General features: G+C 33.2%; 1 protein-coding gene across 1 annotated transcript; it reads left to right on the plus strand.

The window, feature by feature from the left end:
- The first annotated feature begins 309 nt into the window (after positions 1–309).
- LOC137924015 (retinaldehyde-binding protein 1-like) lies at positions 310–21,030 on the plus strand. The gene is made up of 7 exons (XM_068767309.1): positions 310–519; positions 5,310–5,466; positions 10,269–10,386; positions 11,447–11,581; positions 15,991–16,204; positions 19,788–19,968; positions 20,849–21,030. Exons 1-6 carry the CDS (start codon positions 357–359, stop codon positions 19,940–19,942), a joined length of 942 nt encoding a protein of 313 aa, XP_068623410.1. The 5' UTR covers positions 310–356; the 3' UTR covers positions 19,943–19,968; positions 20,849–21,030.
- The last annotated feature ends 548 nt before the right edge of the window (positions 21,031–21,578 follow it).

The raw sequence follows: 21,578 nt of genomic DNA on the forward strand, positions 1-21,578 counted from the left end.
ACTATTACTAATACAGGACATCAGTACCAAGTGGTAAAATTCGACATCATTGTTCACCCATTCAAAACATTTCGTAAATTCGTTGCGGAATAAATTAATATTTTTTTGTTATTAAAACTGACTGTATAATCATTTTTATATACATTAGAAGTAGTCGCTGGACTGTCGAAAAAAAATATATTAACAAAATAGGAACTGTATTGTATACACAATAATGTTTACATACTCATAAACTCTGATATAAGAAAATGAGCAATCAAGGTTTTAGATTCATTTTATCGTAAAGTGAACAACGCTTCATGTATTCAGTGTGTAACTGACTTCGCATCCGCGTGGTTATTTATAAAATTCTTAAAATGAATTCTCCGCTAAATAACGAGCTGCTTGAATATCATCCAGATACAGTGGAATATATCCGAAAGCTTTATAACCTACACCGGCCAGGACGAATGACGGAAGCTGTGAATATTTTAGAAGAGTGGGTGAAAAAACAGGATCATTTCACGAAGAAAGATTTTAGTAAGTTTTATTAAATTTTAATTCGTAGTCGTAATCATTAGCGACTTTAAAATTTATTGGTAATTAATGTGATAAGGACTAGATCCTAATCACATTAATTACCAAAAAAAAAAATATTTCTCTGTTAAGAATCAAACTGCATCTGGCATTTCGCTTCCAGACAGTCGTTTAAATATATAGCTTGAGCTCAAGAAGTGATGTCATAAAATTAAAATGCTTATATTACTTTATATACTTACTATATACTTTATATACGCTTATTATATACAATTAAGAAAATACCATTTTTACCTTAATTATGAACAGCATGATTGCCAGTTTATATAATGAAATGAATGGCTAATTTTGCCAGATCTTGGAAAAGAAAACCTTTGGCAGTAATCTCAAGATACCGATATTTCACTTGTCATAGCTTTCTCGTGCACTAATATTTATCTTTGATCATTCTAAATAAAAGTATTGCTGGAGTTTCTTTCACTATTGAGTGCTAGTAATATTGGAAAGGTGATAGTTATCGACTAAGTCGAAGTTCGGTCAATTGTAACGCCCTTGAGTCGAAAGACTAAACGGGTATTATCGACAAGTGATAGCTCAAGTTGAGGTTCCACTTGAGCCTAGTCACTTGATGAAGCGTCTAAATAAGTGATCTAAGAGCTAGCCGGCCCCTCAATGAATTAAGTCTGGTAAAGCCATAGTATGCTCCTCGGGGAACCCCGGCTCGAGCCGCCACATGAAAAGAGGTCTTTGACTAAGTGCCCTTTGCGCTTTGTCTTCACGCAGTGTAAGTCAGGTAAATAAAAAACGATTTTTCCTTAGATAGAAGTGACGGTTTCGCACCAATATCGATACGTTAAAAATTTAAAAAACTTGTTTATGCGATCTAAACAGTATGTAAAATATGGAAAATTTACTATTCCGGTTTTTCAACCTTAATTATACTGGTAGTTATACGGTAATGAGGTTTTTGACCAGAATAATAGATCACATTTCTTACTATAAGTGTATAAGTGGTAAAATGTATACATATTTATCAAATAAAATAATTTACAAAATAACGCATTCATGAGAATAAAACTGCTGAGAGCAACTGTTAAAAAAATGATGTTACATTGACAACGTGTTTTTAATTATATTTAGATATACCGAAAGGTTAAACTATTTCCTTATAAGGAGGTTGTTATATCTTTTTAGTAGAGTGGATGTTATCTCATGGAGTTTCTCCCTCACTGTGCGGCTGCTACTCGTTAAAAATATTTATGTGACCCGCCAAACATTTTTAAAATTGAATTTGTTTTATCCATTTTCCGTTATCAATATAATGCTATAAATATACTACGATGAATAATAAACCGTATCAATCTGTTTGTGTTGAGTTAGCTGTTTGTGTTGAGTGTTGTAGTTACTTGTCGGCTTGCTCAAGCATGCGAAACGAACGCGCCGCTCATTGAATTTTTGTGTTGAATTTGTTCATGGAATCTTTATTTTATTATTAATTTTTAAATTTATTTTTAATTAAGTATACTAAAAAAATGTAATATAGAGTAACGGTATATTATAAAGTAATGGTATACCGTATGCGAGGCCGGCTAAAAAATTTTAAGATTAAAATTGATCGGTTGACTATAAAGGATGCTCACTCGTGATTTAGTTGACTTTGTATGATTTTTAATCGAAACGTTAAATCTTCCGTGGACAAAAATAGTTCCATAGTGTCTTCTTCTCATGACAATATGTAAAAATATCTTAAAATTACAAAGTTAGCAATTGCACGAACCTTAGTAAATTGAAAGGCAACGTTGTTTTTAAGCGGTTTTATTTAGTTCGACCCGTACGGAATTTGTTTATTTGGGTCAAAATTAGAAATTGAAATTTATGCACCTTCCCGTTGTCAGATTGATCTGAAATTTGGTACACACATTTAATTTAGATGACAATACAATATAATAAAATCAATAACATTATAAACCTAAGATGGCCGCCGATACAAAATAGCGGATTACATATTCTTCCTTAACCACCTCAATATGGGTATCAAATGAAAGGGCTACACACACTAGTAAAACACGATGATTATGTCAAAATTTAAAATTCAAGATGGACGCCGTTTCAATATGGCGGACTAGGTACATATTTTTCCACAACCACCACAATATGGATATCAAAAAACCGTTTAACTTAAAAGTTTTTTTAATGTATTTATTTCATTTCTATTTTGCAGTCCACAATTCTGCATCGTAAAGCTACAGTGAAAGCATTAAGAATCTAACAGGGCGAGTATTTTTCAATTTGATCATACAATATTAGGAAGGACCTTCACTAGATGGATTGACGACATATAGTCACAACGCAGAATCCTGTGCTTTTCAGTGGGCGTCTATCAGCCGAAAATGAAAATAATAGAATACTCACAAATTAGATATGCACAGTGAATCACAACTTTATAATAAAAATTCAAATATTTTATTTTTTGTCATATTTCACTTATTCGTAATAATATTCACTAAGGATCCTTTTGCAACAATTACTTGTCTATTCTCTTTTTTTAATCAAAAGATACTTTCATTTCTTATTCGTTTAAATTTGGAAACTTGATTTTCTTTATTCTAAATAAGTTCTATGCATAATGTCGTACGTTATTACAAATATTACCTCTAGCCTATTAAGTAAATTACAAAAAATACACCGTATTTATTTACAACATTGAGATATACATTAGAGGCCATTACTGATGTAGATAAATACATTAGGTAATATACGAAACACATAGGAAAATTTAAATCCGGTAATTAAGCAGCATATTTATGTAGCGGCCCGAGCCGAGGCTTTGGAGACCTTTGAGCTATTTTACCAAAAACGAGGTCAAGGTTAAGCGTCTTCTAAGATTGGCTTCGTCAAACCCCGGAATCTGATAATATCAAAATAGTAAAAATGACAATCTGTCACAAATTAAATTATTACTAATGACAGAAACCAAATCAATGTTTTGAAAATTTACGATTGATTCACAAGAATAATACTAGGTTAAGTTAGTATTGAATTTAAGCGTTGAACACTGTTAGCCCAGTGGCGATCATAAATCGCAGGTTCGATTCCCGGGGTACAATTTTATATAATTCACACTTTGCGCATTAAACCCGCCTGCTAAACGTGACGATTATAGTATATCCCTTCATTGATATCGGTAGAATAGACCTTTTGCAATAAGCGTTTATAAGCTAATCTAAGCTGGTATTATATATTTTTGGATGATCTCGGAAAAAATTTATGATGTACTAGTTCGTACTAGCGTTTTATATTTGTAAAAAATTATAGTTTATATAAAACTTTATCATTTAATTGTTTAAAAAACCTTAACGTATTTATATATGTAGTTTATTATGAAAAAAATTGCTTGCACTAACACTGAAGTAGTTAAATATTAAGTACAGTAATACTTAATAAGTTTCTTAACGAGTTAGTAATCAGTGGCAGTTTGAAATTGTAATTGATAATTGTTATATGATAAAAACTCACAATACTAATGTCTAGATGTAGGTTCTAATGCAGTTTAACACTGTTCCATAAAAAATAACATCATCATTTCTGTCGTAAGACGTCCATTGTTGGAAATAAGCCTTCTTCACAGATTTCTGATAAGGCAAATCGGGGGTAGTCGTTTTTCCTTAATAAAATCGTCAGTACACTTTGTGGGTAAAGGTTCAATGCTACGTTGTCTATGGTCGCCACTCCAGAAACCAAAGGCCCCGGCGGCAATCTGTCCTGCGTGTTATGTAACCTATCCACTGCCACCTCAACTTGCTAATTCGCCGTCGTCTCTCAGTTATTTTAGGTCATCTACGGAACTCCTCATTCTTGATTCGATCTCATAGGGATACCCCGAGCATGGAAACTAACACCATAACTCGTTTATCAGTCGTTTGACTGTGAGTTTGCTGAGATACGAAGTGACAGAGCACAGTTCATGTGTCGTAAATCATTATTGGTATCACACATAGGTCGAAGATCTTATTGTTTAGGCACTTTGGGAATTTAGAGGAGACGATGTTTCGTAATTTCTAGAACGCTGATCATTCGAATCGAATTCGATGATTGACCCAAGATTGACTGTAATAAAAATAACAAGTAACAGAAACTTAATCGTTGTTAAATTATCAAAATCCTTATCATTTTTGAACAAATACTTATAATTATATTTTCGTTTTCACATGGGACACCAAATCACTTCTTTTCAGCCGATATACGAGTATGCCCACTCCAAGAGATGGGCTTCCCCACGATGACTGGTCTTGAGGTGTAACTTTCCACGACCTTAACTATATCTTTGGCCCACCTAACAAGAGGCACCTAGCACGGGGCCGATGCACGAGCGATATGCCCCCCCCCCCACTGCCACCTCAGATTAGCAATTCTTCGAGCTACGTCAATAAACTTTGTTTTTCTCCACATCTCCGACAACGTAGCGAAACGAAATGCTCAGAAGCATAGCTGTTTTCATTGCTTTTTGGGTGACCTTGAGCCTTCTATTGACACCCACCGTAAGTGACCACGTGTCGTATTCGTAAGTTATCTCCGGCAGCATACGCTGATCGTCTTTCGTCTTCATCTTTAAACTAGTTGGATACAAAACATTCGATTTGTTTTTTTTTATTTTACTTAACAAGGTGTTCATTGGTTTATGTTTAATATTTATTTATACTTAATTATTTTTTAATTTTTCACGATGTAGCTGTTGATGATATATCACCACAAATTGGTTCTGTATTGCTCTAATGAAATTACATAAATTTTAGGTCGTTTTTATTTGGAGACTACAATAATATCATGCAAAGGATCAATGGAAAGAGCCAAAACGCAAATCGACAAAATCTGCACTTTTAGAAATTTAATGCCACAATTCTTCAAGAAGTTTAATCCGAAGGAAGAGGCTGGAAATTTATTCGACATTACGTAAGTAAATAATAATTCTTTTTTTTTTAATAAGTTTGCATTTATGTTTTATCAGCTGATTTTTTGTCAAAATAAGTAATAGGTATATTGAAATAAAATGATTTAATCATCATCGATAATTTGTATTGATGACCAAGCCGGCTAAATGATATGCTACGTATGACTATTTAAAGTAGGTGACCATAAATAGTGCTCTCTGGGTTGTATAAAATAACCCAAATTAAAACATACATAATTCCGTGGATATACATTATAAAAATACTAGATGACAGGAATATGATGTGTGGTCGTTATACACGTGACGTCTGCGGTACTCGGGCCGAAGCTGAACTGGCGATCTGTCAATTGCAGTGTGACTTTGTTTCCAAACGATTCTTAGAAAAACCGTTGCTTAGATATCTGTCCTTACGGTACTACTTTACAGCAATCATCCCGTAAACATGTTAAACATCATACGTCATTGGCCTATCACATTTCCATAGAATAAATACATAAATGTAACATTTAAGACTGATCATTTTACTTATCGATTAAATGTAAATTAAATAAATGTATTTTGAATTAGATGGTGACCGATGCAACCGGCAAACGATCATTTAAATTTACAACTCGTGAGCTGTTAAACGCGCAAATTTAAATTTCAGTGCAAGTGTCGAAGGCGAGAAATTCAATAGAAACTGATAGAAGTTTTAAGTTTCTGTTCATATTTTTCATACGGATCTTCCAAAAATTTTACAAATCTTATTTATAAAGGCGAATGAAATTGTTGAACTCGTTTTCAAGCTATTGCAATTTAATACCGTCACTTTCGCTTAAATATAAAATTTGTTAAGTTATATGTCATGACCTTCAAAGCAAATCTTTTAACGCGTTCATTTTATATGAATGCGTCACTTAATTGATGGCAACCTCGCCACCTCTGATATTGACTTAAAAAACAATTTGTTAATGTATTTATTTATGTACTCTCGCAACTAATTGTCCCTGTTATACGCAAACAATATTATATATAAAACGTTTAAAGTTACAATATGTTGTCATAAAGTTACCAGGTAAGCAATATCCAACTGCATTTCAAACTATATGTAAACGCAGCAAATAAGATATTATATTTCATAACTACGAATGTAATATAGCTTGTTTCAACAATTAAAACTATTTATTCACCCGAGAATTCGTTGTGAATTCTATTAATTATGTATCTATTTTTATACGCCGTGATTGGTTATGGGTGTAAAAGCTTTGTAAGGGTGAATTTATAGCTCATTTTTCTTTAATTAATGTGTTCTATGGATAGCGTAGTATCTCATGAGAATAATTTCATTTTGAACGCAGATTAATGTATTAAATGCCAAAAGCTAACCTCGACTCTCACAGAATGTAAATGTGCAGTACACTGATCGCCTTAAAAATAAATTTCTCATTTTAACTGAGTATCGAAGGGCATTTATTTACATCATGAACATGGACAAAATATGCCCAACTAACGGTTATGAAAGTAAAAATTGATAAAGAAAAAGAGCTAAAGTGACGTGTTGGAGTAAATGTAAAAACTTGTAATATAGATGTTGTAAAGTGGGAGGAAAGAAAACAATATATTTTAACCATTAACAAAATACAGAGATATAAATAAACAGAAATAATGTATGTGAATTGAAAATTGAAACTGTGATACAATGTGATAACACGTATAAGAAATACGAATAAAAAAATAGTGCAGCAAAAGAATAAAGATAAAAAAATGTGAGAGTTACCTAAACCTGTAATATTTTAGGAACGAGGTGAAAAAGATAGGCGATGCATTAAAGGAAATTAGTATGTAGAGAATTACAGAATGAAAGAAGAAAACAGTTAGATCATATGAATAAAAGAAAAGTAAAGAAATAAAGTATGTGAAAAGAATTATTAAAAAAATAAAAATGTCACAATGCCGTGTCCCAAAATCACATACGAGAGGTCCCCAATAACGGGGCCATAAAAATATAGGCGTTGTGAAATATTCAATGTCACTTTTTTCATATTCATTATCATTTCAGCCACAACACATCCAAAACTGGACATTACTTTCTCCATTGACCGTATTGATAGTCATAAAATGGTTTCCACATTGCCCTCTTGAGGTTTTCGTAAGAGCTGAGAGAAGAATCCGTTATCACACGAACTTATTCTATATAAAAAAAAACTCTGCTTAAAAACCCGCATAACAAGCGTGAACTGGCACACCTGTGTTGATATCAGTAACCGCAGGCAATGCATTAATTTTATAACTGAATTATATTTTACGTCGTCAAAAGTGCGAGATTAAAAATATACACGCAATCTCGCCCACCAACCTCTTTCATCGTCGAATTACAATGTGACATAAACTTAGAGTTCGAAGATATCCCATGATATACAATTTCAGTGACATTAAAGATTTCCGGAACCATATTGGCTGTGCCAAGTGATGGCGTTCAAGATCCCACCTGACCTTTTGTATTAGGTAGTAATTGAATAGGATTCAAGATTGGTATCAGCTCGACCTAATAGGACTAATAACAGTTACATTGTCAGACATGGACGTGTACGTAAGAGTACATATAATAACCTTGTCATTATGTTGCGAAATTGGAATACTAAGAATCAATCAATAAACCACTAACAATCTCTTTTAAGATAAAAAAGTGTATATAAAACAGAGGTAGTCAATCTTTTTCAAACCAAGTAAACATTAAAAAAATTAACAGCGCGGTGGGCGCATGCATTTTTTTTAAACAAATGTTTCACAATTTACAAAAATGTTTGCGTAACTTATTTACATTGCGTGCTCAGCGCTTGGAGCATTCGGAGGTGTCTCCCGACTTTCTCCCGTATTGCTGACTTACAATTAGGTTCGCTTAAGTTCGGTGCAAGGAATTCCAGCAGACAGCGTTTGGAAGTGCTGAAGTGGTCTCGGACTTTCCCGCCGCTCTCTCTACTGTTGCTATCCGACAAATCCTGTACCCCCGCGCACGGATTCGCTACGTTCACTATACACCTACACATGTATACGTCTTGTGTACGTCTTCGTCGTAACTGGGGTACGATCGCTTGCGTAAAGTTTTTAGTTCGTGGACCTCTGTTTCCACGGGCTCAATTTCGATGAAGCTGCACAAATCCTAGACCGGCTAGCAGCATAACTTCTAGTACATCAAATAGCAAATAGCAACTTATTTAATTTATAATACTAACATTAACACTCAATTTTCATGTCTTAAAATATTGAAACATTGAATAGCTAAAAAAGCATTTTTTTCTAATCAATTTAAAAAAAAACGTAATGAACTACAATTATCCTTATTTACGTGTATTATGACGCAATAAAAATTTTGATGTTGAAATAACATTACTCACAAAAAATAACTAAACTTATTAAATATGCAATATTTTATTTTAAGTTAAATTACAATAAAAGTTTTTGTTAGAATATTATAATAAGCTTTAATTTTAATTTAAATTACACTTAATGCGAATTACGCAATGATTTAATTAAGGAAATAACGATTTAAAAAATCTCTTAAATAACTAGTTAATATTAAATATTTTACCTTCCGTGTTCCGTTGAAAACTTGACAGAAATCCCCGGAAAATTTTTTTTTTCATCACGGATGGTATTTGCTCTTTAGCATTGAAAGCATTGCCTGAACCGACGAAGGCTTGAAATCGTTGGTAAAACTCATAAGAAAATTTTATAAACTAAAGCAAACGGCAAGATCCCATTTTATCCAGTAAAATTACCAAAAGCAACAACCTTTTTAATAACCATTATCTGACCTTATGACCCGCTTATGTTTGCTGTTGCGTCTTCTCAGATTAAGGTGTATTTGGAACACTAAGCTTTGAGAATGCCATTCTAGGGAAGCTCAATCTGATTCTTGTTTTTGCCAAATTGGTCTCTTCTGCTATTCCTCTCATGTACGCTTGTCGTCACAATACAAAATCCTGAGTGTAATTCTATCTAAAATAATTCCATCCGTAATTTAAAATTTAGCTTAAATTGACAATATATATATACGAATATCATAAAAACACTGTCTCGCAAACATTGAGCTATTATTAAAGCTATGTGTGGTGGATTTCAAAGATAAATTGATGTAGTTTTATGTATATAAGACAATTTAAAATAAAAAAACTTTCTATTTTAATTACAATTTAAAGCACCCCGAGAATATTAAATTATTCTCTTTCATTTGTAGCAAAGCCTTTAATAGAAAAAAGGCTGTTTTGAATAATAATATCAACTTTGAAGTATTAGAGGTTTGACGTAATTTAAATAAATGTTTAGGTGACAATGCTCTTTTCATGACGGAAATATTTTCTTTTATTTATACATAAAAAGTTCTCACAAAGCTCTTATACCGGCAAACTCATAGTACATTCACTAAAGCTCATTCCATCCACCATACAAAGGATACAGACGACATTATTAAGATCGTTGGAAAACGCTGGATGCAGGCCTATCACCTCGTGCTAATAGAAATATATGTAGGTTACCTATACTAGATATAGGTAACCTACATATATTTCTATCAATGAATATCTTTCGACTGAAACGATCAAATTCTCAAAAAGGCAAAATAAATAAATTAATACTTCAGGTCCTAGGCAGAATTTTTGCTTACTAATGGTTAAAGATGCTCCCAGAGAACTTTTCCCGAGATCAAACATAAAGCTAAGGAGATAGATGAACCGCTAATACGAATAGTTTTAACTCAACAGCAAGAAGAATGACTAGGAAATTACTACATAACATATATAAGTATTCGTTTAAAAATTTGTTACAGGATTCCAGTAATTTTGCCAAAAATGACAGAAGATAACTACAGAATATTTTTTGTAAAATTGTGTGACACTCCTTTTGAAGCATCACAAATCATGGATTATTATAAACATTGTATTTCAGTAAGTATTATTTACTGTTTGTAATGATAGTAATATACAGGGTGTTTATTTAGAGGTGTAAACGCTTTGAATGGGTGAATAGAACCAAATGAGATTTGGTTTTGAAACGATGTTTATGGTACACCCTACACAAAAAGGTTACAGAAATAATTAATGACGTAAATAAAGATAAAATCAATAAAGCAATTTCCAAATTGGGATTGACAAATATAAATTTATTATTATTTTGCCATCAATAAAAAGTAGCCTATCGCATTCTAGCAGAAAAAATAACTTAATGTAACATATTTTAGATTGCATCTCCATAAAGGTGATATAAAAACTTGCGTAAAATCTCTCAAGATTTTTTCTTACAAATAACCAATAAAACTAATTACCAAAAAACCACTCTTTCTGTAATTATACGAACAAAAGTTTACCTCAATTACCATATTCGTTTCAATGTTACCTAAAGGGCATAAGAGCGGCCTCTTACCACGTAGTAAATCTAAAGACCTGAAACCAGGCCTTTGTGGTGTGGCAAGCTATTTAGCGCTGATAGAGCTATTAATGGCAGTGGTAAAACAAAATTCTACAAACAAGAGAAAAGAATAGCAATCTAGACATTTTTTGTTACTACAAAGATTTTTATTTGTCATTTAGCATATGAGAAAAATAGCTTCAACATGTTTTTTGATATAGCCAGCAATTAGAACATCACTAACTTCATTTTTGTTATTATTACAAACTTTCAAGACAACACAGTTTAGGAGAACCTTATACTTGACTAAGATCGTATATATATTGACCTCTTGAGACAAACAGAACGTTGTGGCGGTACAAGCGACAGCTCTTTCTTCTTTACGGCATGGGTGGGTCGTTATTTATTCTCACAACAAAGCCTTCACACAAATATACATCCATCGTCAATAATTATTTTTTAAACAATGTTGTTTTTTACAAATTAAAACCAAATTAATCGATTTTACAATATGGCCTCACCATCGCAATACATTTTATATGACCACGTTAAATTTTAATATTAAATCTTCCTTCACTTATTACACAATTAATATTACAGATCGGTGAGTATTTAAAAGCAAATGACTATCTAAACGGATTCATGGTGGTATCGGACTTCAGAGATATGAGCGTAATGGATTTAATTACGAAATTGAACCCCATGGAACTCAAACAAGCCATAACCATATACATTGTGAGTTATACCTACTTATTTTAAATATCTTATCACCTATCGCTATGCTTTTTATTTGTGTAGCTTGTCATATCTCTTAACCACTGGCCACTTTTATACATCATAAGAAGAATGCTAGGAGAACCCAATTTGATAGAAACTGAATACAATGTAATCCACTATAATGGCATCCTTCAAAATAACATAACATAGGAAGTAATAAATATAAATAAAAATTAAAATCGGATAAAGAAATTAATAGGTTTTATGTCTAATATATAAGGGTTATTCATGAGGGTCAAAAATTAAAACGGTAAATAAATTATTTTAAAGAAAAAACAAATGAGTATTGTGAAAAAAAATAAAGCAGGTTATAAAATAAAATATAAAAAAAAATCAATGTAGTCATTAATATGTAGAGGGAAGAATGGAGGTGAATAGAAGATATATAAATAAAAGCAATAACAATGAAAAAAATGCAAAGAAAGGAAGAAGTATGTCAGATATTGTGACGGGCGAAAGAAGAAAAATTAATGAAATTATATTGAAAAATTTAGTAAAATCGAAGTCCCTTACCCAAAATACAATAGATACCTAAAAACGCCCTTAAAAGAAAAATAATATTCCTTCTACAAAAAACTACGAAAAGCGAAGAGTCCATGATAAACACTGATAGGAATTTTTATATTGTTACTTTCACAAGATCCATAACACAGTAGTACAACAAATCATTTCTTAGTTATATAATTGTGCAAAAATCTTTCACACTTCACATTATTTTTCCTACTACTAGTTTATCTTAGATAAAGTTCTTAAATTTACTACATGATGATTCAGATGTATTACTTAGGAATGTGCTGTAATATTGTATAGTCATTTTAGCGTATAGACGCTCACTGGAAGGCATAAGCCTTCACTGAAGATGTCTTTGGGGAAGATACCATAATCGCCTAGCTTAGCAGGCAGGTTGACGATAGCAGTGTGGTATTATGGTACACAGAGGACGATACTGCTCATCCTCCGGAAATATTTTTGTGAGCAGTGACAACTCTATATTATTAATGCATAAAGTGTGAATTAAATATAATTGTATCCTGAAAATTGAATCCGTTTAGTACGATTGCAAGTTTGAGCCCTCTGCCGGCAAGCTACCATTGCTTCGACTAGACAATAATATACAGTTCCTTTATTTCTAGTGTTAATCTTATGTATGTTTTATACGAGATCGATTTCTTTTTTTTAATGAGATTCTAATGAGATTTCTAATGAGACCACCGTATTTTTCCCTTTATTATTTTATATGCTTTATAGAAATTCCAAATTATAATCGCATAATTTTCAATACAAAATTATAGCGCATTAGAAGTTGCTTAAGTTGTATTATTTTTCTATTGGATAAAAAATTATCATCACTATATTAGCCATTAGACATCCGCCAATGGTCATGGGCCTCCCTTAACACGTCGTTTGTCCACCTTATAGACGTCTGACACTGCGTTCGCCAGTCCGTGGTCACGACTATAGATTTCTAAATAATGGATGCGAAATAGTTGTAAGATTTGTATTTCTATATGTGATAAATGACGGTTTAATATACAATGGACAAACAAGTTTTTACTTCATTGTAATCCTGCGCCATTACAGGCATAAAATTATATCTTATGGTAATAATTGTAATAATAATAATAACACAATAATAATCTTTTGCCCTCCCTAGGGTACCATTCTGTAACTTTCTTAGCTCATTTCTGCTTGTTACTCTTGATTAGGTGGCCAGACTAATTTCATTCGAGTCTTTTGAGTAAAATTATTGCTATGAAAATTTTGTTTTACTTCTAATATTCGAGACTGTTTTATCTTTACTTATTGTGGATACTTTTTTGGTTTCTTTTTGGTAGAATGCTAAATAGGGTAGTGGTAGACCAGCGGTAGAGGACTAACCCGACCGATGTCGCAGGTTTGATTCCCAGGAATCTTTTATAATTCACATTTTTTGCATTATACATGCCATAACACCACACTGCGATCGCCAAATCTTCTATCAAGCGAGGCTATTATGATAGATATTGCCATAGATATCTTTGGCGAAACCAATGACTTATTTAAGGCGTTCGTCGACTGAAAAGAGATAACAGAGAGAATACTAAAGTGAAAAATGTGTCTGAAATTTGAGTTTGAATTTTAGCTTTTTTATTTGTAAAGGATATCCCATTTATACCAATAATTTCACAAGACACGAAGATCTAGAACTATATAAAAGTAAAGCTCTCGGTCTACAGAAAACAAATTGTATTACAATAAGTGAAGAAAAGATTTTTTATAATCATGTTTTCTTTAACTAATTTACCAGTGACATTTTGCCAGTATTTTTAATTCCAGTTTCTAAAATCTCTTATCTATAGAAGAGTATATATTTATATTTGATTAACATAGAACTAAGCTATTTTTATAGTGAAATGTGTATTAAATAAAGATAATAATGTATGTATAAAAAATGTAAAATAATATGTAAATTATAAACAATACTCAGTTTATCCATGAAAATTGACGATTTGTACAGGTCAATTTCCGGGAAGGAACGTAAAGTTTTTAAATATATTTTTAACTTAAAAATAAACTCATCTTGTCTAAATAAACGGAAAACTAAATTGTATTTGCTCCAGCAATTTTTGTTAACAAATGTTCATATCGTCCACCATATTTGTTATTTTTTTAAAAAATGTTTAAATGGTGTAGGGTAAAGACGCTAGTAGATGGCCACTTAACGCAGTTCCATTCCATTTGTAGGCATTCCTAGGTTGAATATAATTATATTTACTTAATTAAAATGTTATCTAATAGTTTGAACTCCACTTTATTAGGAACTTATGAACAAATAACTTCAAGCGAAAGAAATTTAGCAGATTTTTTTAAGAAAGAAAAAAAACGAAAACTCTAGTAGGTGGCCACAAAAAATTCAATAGATGGCCACTTCCTAGCTAGTAGTTGCCCACCTCGTTTATTTTTGTTTATTAACACATGTGTCACGTGTTATACCACCTAATGAGTAAGTAAGTATGAAAAGAAAGAAAGAAAGAATGTAAAGTTTATTTCTTTTATAAAAAGAATGAAAAATATGTAAGTACTTAATAAGTTTTTTGCAATTTTTCTATCATAGTTATAGTGAAGTATTTCTGGCACATTGTACAGGTCTCTCGTTTACTGGTTTTCGTTGGCTCTTCTATGCTAATTACATTACATTACAACCCTTTTCCTCTAATTTGCTTTTTACTTTATTAAACCATTCTCTTATATTTGCGGTTGTCACAGACGCTCTTGAAGACGAGATTTTGGGATGTCCTTGTTGTTACATCTTTATTTCTTTTTATGAAGAGTCTAAGAAAAGTTTTTCCTGGCTTATTTTCATCGTTTAAAACTTGCATTCTCGCTTAATGCCCTTAAGGTACCGTTGAATGCTAAAGAACAAGTCTGTCGTTATGGGGAAACCAGCCTCAGCGGAGTCGTACACCCATTGGCATATGCGTTGTTCTTCATCCTAAGTTAGCGTAGGAGCAGGCCCCATTTTCCCCTCAATTGGCGATTTCCCTTTTACTTTATTTGATAAAGTTTGTCGGGGTACCCCAAAATTTTTGGCTGCTTTTCTTATTGAGGTGCTGTGCAGGCGCACATCCTTAACTGCGTTTTTCATTGCATTCTCCTCATAACTTAAAAAATTTGCTTTGTTTCCAGGCATCTAAAAGAAAAATAATTCATTAACAACGCACGCGGCCCAATGTATAGGCCAAATAGGTATATTTTTAGTAGTTGGCCAAATTTGAAGTCAGTAGTTGCCCACCCGGCCCATTACTGAAATAAAAGAAGATAACACAAGTATTTTTAAGCTGTTTCAATGCTTCGTGTATTTCGGTCAAATTTAAAGATATTAATAAAATTTTACATATAAATTTCAAAAGCTCGGTAGTTGCCTACCCCGGGCAACTTCTAATTTTTATTGAAAAATAGATGCCAGTAATGGTCCTCCCCCTCCGTTACTAATGTAAACAATCCGAATTCACTGAATTCATAAAAAATCCTTGCAATACTTCTGCAAATTCCAAACCAAATAGTTTAGCATATAATTGTAAGAAAATTCTTCAAAATTTGCAAAATGCCAAAAGAATATCCTTAATAAATTACTTAAGAAATTACCTTGAATAACTTGGGACGCCGATGCTTAACAGTGAATATTCGCCATTTTGTAGTTACAGAGGTGCCAGCATTCACACTTTTATCTACAAACTATTAGATGGTGATACCATCTCATAAGCTAATAATATGCTAAAAACAATATTTAAAACTCTTATTTTTTAATACTTTGTATCAAAGTGGCCAACTACTGGCGCATGGCCATTTACTAGCACTTCTACCTTATTATTCGAATCTGTTTTCAGGAAGGATTTGGCATGAGACTAAAGGGTATCCACATTTTGACTACATCGAAGTTCATAGATAGTTTAATTACACTACTAAGACAAATTCTCAGCGAAAAGCTTTCAAAACGAATTTTTGTGCATAAAACTGTTGAATCACTTTTCGAAAATATACCTAAAGATATATTACCAGCGGAGTATGGTGGCAAAGAAATAAGCCTCAAAGAAGTTCACGGTGAGTGAAAATTTTAGATTAAAGTTCAAAACAAGCAGTATTTCATCATAATCAAATTTTAATTATCTCTCCATTTTGTTTAACACGTATAAAATATATTTTTTAATTAAAATGTTCCTTACAAGTTGTTTTTCGCCCGATTCGCTTAGTACTCGAAGCAAAATATTGATTACCTTGCGGGTAGAATATCGTAAAATCAGTTCTTAGCTAACCTTTACTCAGCAAAAGAAATATCTATTCTTCTATTTATATAAAACAAAGACGGGTTTGTTACAACACTTATAACTCGAGATCTGCTGAACCAATTTTCATGGTTATTGATTCGTTGGATTTGTCTCCGCCCCGAATAGCAGAATACATCTTAAAAAACAATGAAAACTCGATATGTGTAATGAATACTTAATCATTTTTTTTTAATAATCATACGTCAAACATTTGTTGTCCAATCCTGTCAAATACTGTAACAGCTATTCATATGTGCGTTCATTCATAGTCGTTCAGAAATTTATTTTTTGTAAAATGTCTCGAAAGTTCAGGTATTGTAATATTTGTTTGTTTTAGACATTAATTTGTGTAAATTATTTATTAATTTAATTTTTTATTTTCGAAAATAATACCTAAGATTTATACTACAGGTTAAAAAAGTGTAAATGTCTTTTTATAGGTTGTCTATGATTTTTCTTGATAAGCTATTGTCTATGTCTCGAAAGTTCAGGCACTGTTATTATATTAGGTTGTTTTATGTGGTTTTGTGCGAGTGCATATTCAGTATTACTATTAATAACAATGCCGCGTCTTAGAAGGACATCCATAATGTTGAGTATTGCAATTTGATCAAATCAATTAAATACATTTGCAAATATGTCACGAAAGGGAGGAACATGGCGGTTTTTGGTATTCAAACGTCCAATATCAACGTTGAAATCACGCGCTATCAAGTTGTGTATGTGAACTACAATGAAGCAATTTGGCGTATATTCTCATTCCCTATTCACGAACGTCATCCCACTGTTGTACATTTGGGGGTGCATCTAGAGAACGGTCAGAGAATATATTTCACAGCATCGAATGCTGCTCAACGTGCCGAAACACCTCCAGCGACAACACTGACCAGTTTCTTTACGATTTGTCAAAGCGATCCGTTCGCACGAACATTGCTTTTTTCGGAAATGCCACGTTATTACACTTGGAACGCTACATTGAAGAAATTTCAACTTCGGAAGCAAGGCGATGCAGTTCCTGGTCATCCAGATATGCGTTCTACTAATGCTCTTGGTCGTATTTACACAGTTCATCCGAAGAAAGATGAATGTTTCTATTTGCGGTTGTTGCTGGTACATGTTCGACATCATCATTTGAATCACTACGTGTGTACGTGTAAGTGTTAATGGTATAGTGTGCTCCACATTTCGTGAAGCTTGTCAAGAGCTGAATTTGCTTGAAAACGATACTCATTGGGACACGACAATCGCTGAAGCAATTATTTCTGCATCTGCAAGTCAGAAACGCACATTATTTGCTTTCATCATTTCGACACGCTTCTCATCAAACCCACGTGACCTGTGGAACAAATACGAAGATAACATGTCAGAAGACATTTTACATCGAATTCGTGTCAGCTCAAAAAATCCCGATCTTGAAGCGAATGAGGAGATGCATAAACAGGCTTTGCTCTTGATCGAAAATATGTGTTACCTCAAGTGCGGCAGTTTGTTAGTTAGGTTAGGAATGCCAGCGCCAGATCGCGGAATGAATGACGCAAAGAGAATTGGAACGTGAACGTGAATATAATCCACATGAATTAATCCAATCATATCAAACGAATGTACCACTGTTGAATCCTAAGCCGAGGGAAGTCAAGCGAAGAAAAGGGAAGAGAGAATGATACACTGATTAATGCAATTGATGATGGAAATGGTGGCTTATTTTTTTGGGTGCGCCCGGTGGAACTGGGAAGATATTCCTCGTGTTATTGATTTTGGCCACTGTACGTGCGAGATCCGAAATTGCGATAGCAATTGTTCTTCTGGAATAGCGGCCACATTGCTAGACGCATGCGGTACGGCTCACTCAGTGCTAAAATTGCCATTAAACCTTCCAACTACTGAACAACCGACGTGTAACAAGTCGAAACACTCCGCAATGGCCAAAGATTTAGTAGCATCAAAAATCATCATATGGGACGGATGCACAATGGCGCACAAACGCGCATTGGAAGCACTAGACTGAACATTAAAAGATCTGCGCAATGACTCGAGATGTTTTGGTGGTGCAATGATTTTATTATCTGGCGATTTCCGACAAACACTACCAGTCATTCCAAGATCTACTGCTGTCGACGAAATAAACGCTTATCTCAAAGCATCAAATCTGTGGGGAAATGTAAAGAAACTCCAACTGTCTGCTGATCCAACTGCTGATGATTTCTCGAAGCAATTGCTGACTATCGGTAATGGCCATGTTCTTGTTGACGAATCGAGCGGTTTGATTTCATTTCCTCCAAATTTTTGCAATGTCGTCTCATCAAAAGACGAGGTTATCAATAAAGTATTTCCGGATATCATTGCTAACTACAAAAATACTAAATGGTTAAGTGAGCGAGCAATTTTGGCGGCTAAAAATAAAGATGTGGATGACCTCAATTTTATAATTCAAAATCAAATTGTAGGTATTCTATATTCATGCAAATATATCGACTATGTAACAAACGAAGAAGAAGCCACTAATTATCCAACTAAATTTTTAAACTCCTTGGATGTGCCTGGTTTACCACCGCATAATTTACAACTGAAGGTTGGCTCAGTAGTCATCGTGCTTAGAAATTTAAACCAGCCAAAACTGCAATGAAACTCGTTTGGTGATAAGAAAACTGATGAGCAATGTGATTCACGCGTCGATACTCAAAGGAAAATTTAAAGATGAGGTAGTTCTTATTCCAAGGATTCCGATGATCCCAACAGACATGCCCTTTGAGTTTAAACGAATTCAATTCCCGATTCGTCTTGCCTTCACCATGACGATCAACAAATTACAGGGCTAATCCTTGACTATTTGTGCCCCGATTAAGAGAATGCATGTTTTTCTCATGGTCAATTGTACGTGGCATGCTGACGTGTCGGCAAACCATCCGCTTTATTTGTTCTTGCACCTGACCAAAAAACAAAGAATATCGTTTACCACAAGGTGCTTGAATGAAAATCCGGTTAATGAATTAATCCGAGTGTATCCCAATCTGCACAACATTGTTTTCATTTTTTCTGAAATTTAAGTATTCCTTACATATATCGAGTTTTTGTTGTTTTTAAGATGTATTCTGCTATTAGAGGCAGAGACAAATCCAATGATTCCATAAACCATGAAAATTGGTTCAGCAGATCTCGAGTTATAAGTGTTGTACAAACCCGTCTTTGTTTTATATATGTATATATATATATATAAAGAATACATTTTTACGTAACCAAAACTACTATGGTTTTCCAACTTTATAGCATGTTTATAAAGGCCAAGAGTTGTACGATTTGAGTATAATATAATAAGCATTTGAAGCCTTTTTAACAAAAAATAAATTTTGTGTATTTTACAGAGAAATGGCTTGAAATTCTCAGTTCTAAGAAGCATCTGGACTATTTAGATGAACAATATACAGCAAGAACTGACGAGTCACGCCGAAAAGCGATGCAATTTAATGAACAGTACGCCGGAGTTCCAGGAACTTTTAGAACACTGACTTTTGATTAGAGTCATATCGAAGATAATGCACACTGGTAATAACAGGTCACGTAATCTACGACTTAAACAAAAAAGACTCGTTCAAATGGACATTTATTTAATACGTTTCGTCATCATCATTTCTGCTGTAAGAAGTCCTCTTCTAAATTTAGGTCTGACCCATAGATTTCTGGTAAAAAAATAGATAGCGCACTGCATTCAGCGTCTTCCGAATGTGTTGATAACATCGTTTGTCCACTCAGTGGATTGACGTCCAGTCCGTGGTATCTAATATAGAACCTTGAAGCTCACACGGCTTCAAATTTGTTCTGTGTGCCATGTAGCCTGCCTAGTGCCACATCAAATTGTTAAGAGGCTAGGCTATACCGGAACTCAAGCATCTTCTCGTTCTTGATTCGGTCTTGTAAAGAATCACCTGAGGTTACGAGCAGTCTCATTTAAGGAACTAGAAAGTTTAATGGCAGAATTTTTTAGAATTTATACCAGTAGATAAATTTAAACATAGTTTCAATGTACGTAAGATATTAGACTATATATAGTCTGACCATGATTACAGTATTAAATGGAATCAGGCGTTAATTTTCGGAATTCCATCCTAAGCAAGAAAAGGACCAATATTTAGTCACTTCCGCACATGCAGTGGTAGTTTTGCAACAAAGTGCACCGCCCGCCAGCCACACTCAACACGCCAGCACTCAACACGTGTTCCACTCGTCCACGGGGCATCTTCAGGAGTTATGTTACACCTATTAGTGCTAAACACAGACTCTGTGGCTAAATATTGGTCCTTTTCTTGCTCATGATTACAGTCGTATATTATTAATTTGTCGTTTGTAAATAGACTCCCACGTTTATATTAATAATATTACTTTATCTCTACTGTTATATATTTTAAGCAAATAATTTTGTTTACAGTTGTCTTCTGATACTTAAGCCTGTGATAAAATGTTGCAAGAGTCGTTTCTTTATAGTGAGTGGAATCTGTGGTTTAGTATAAGAGGTAATACGTTCTCTAGTACTAAAAGTTTAATACAGACATGGTTTTGGATTTATTAAGGACTTTTTATTGTTAATGCCTGTACTCATCTTTTATTTAATTAATAAAGAGTTCAGAGTTTACTACTCAATCTAGTCTTTCGGGATTTCGTGGACGTGACAAGGAGATTAAAAATATCCATAAAAAGGATAACAGCTGCATAAACTACATTAAAATTAGACATATCCGGTTTATTTTTTAAAAAAAAAAACATTACAAATTGTAGGGTTGGTAACACGGGATATTAACTTACGTTTTTAATAAAACTATGATTGTTTAAGAACCTTAAAAATAAATGTTTATAACATATTCCATGTTTTAAATATTGTTGTTTTATTTTAATTTAATAATAAATGTTACATTTAAACTATATCAACTTTCTTCATTAAGTTTCTTCTTATTAAAGTGCCATCTTCTTACGAAGGTTGCCGACCATTAGAGCAATCATAATTTTTGACATCGCTGCTCTAAAGATCGAACGGGTGCTCTTGCTTAACCACTGGTGTTAGTTTTTTAGTTCGATTATTCGTACCAAAAAGTTAAAATAACCAATTTTATTCGTAATTGTAGTGAAATATCTTTTAACTCCTTCACCCTTCTGGACATTTT

Source organism: Battus philenor, unplaced genomic scaffold (genome assembly GCF_028537555.1).
Source record: "Battus philenor isolate CCGP_79_NKW_IND1 unplaced genomic scaffold, ilBatPhil1.0.hap1 SCAF_23, whole genome shotgun sequence".
NCBI classification, from domain to species: Eukaryota; Metazoa; Arthropoda; class Insecta; order Lepidoptera; family Papilionidae; genus Battus; species Battus philenor.

What these genes read in the sequence shown, in the direction of transcription:
- LOC137924015 (XM_068767309.1), top strand. Translation starts at nt 357, where the DNA reads ATGAATTCTCCGCTAAATAACGAGCTGCTTGAATATCATCCAGATACA. An exon ending in GGAAATTTATTCGACATTAC is followed by an intron (nt 5,467 to 10,268) that starts GTAAGTAAATAA and finishes AATTTGTTACAG; the next exon opens with GATTCCAGTAATTTTGCCAA. An exon ending in ATTATAAACATTGTATTTCA is followed by an intron (nt 10,387 to 11,446) that starts GTAAGTATTATT and finishes TTAATATTACAG; the next exon opens with ATCGGTGAGTATTTAAAAGC.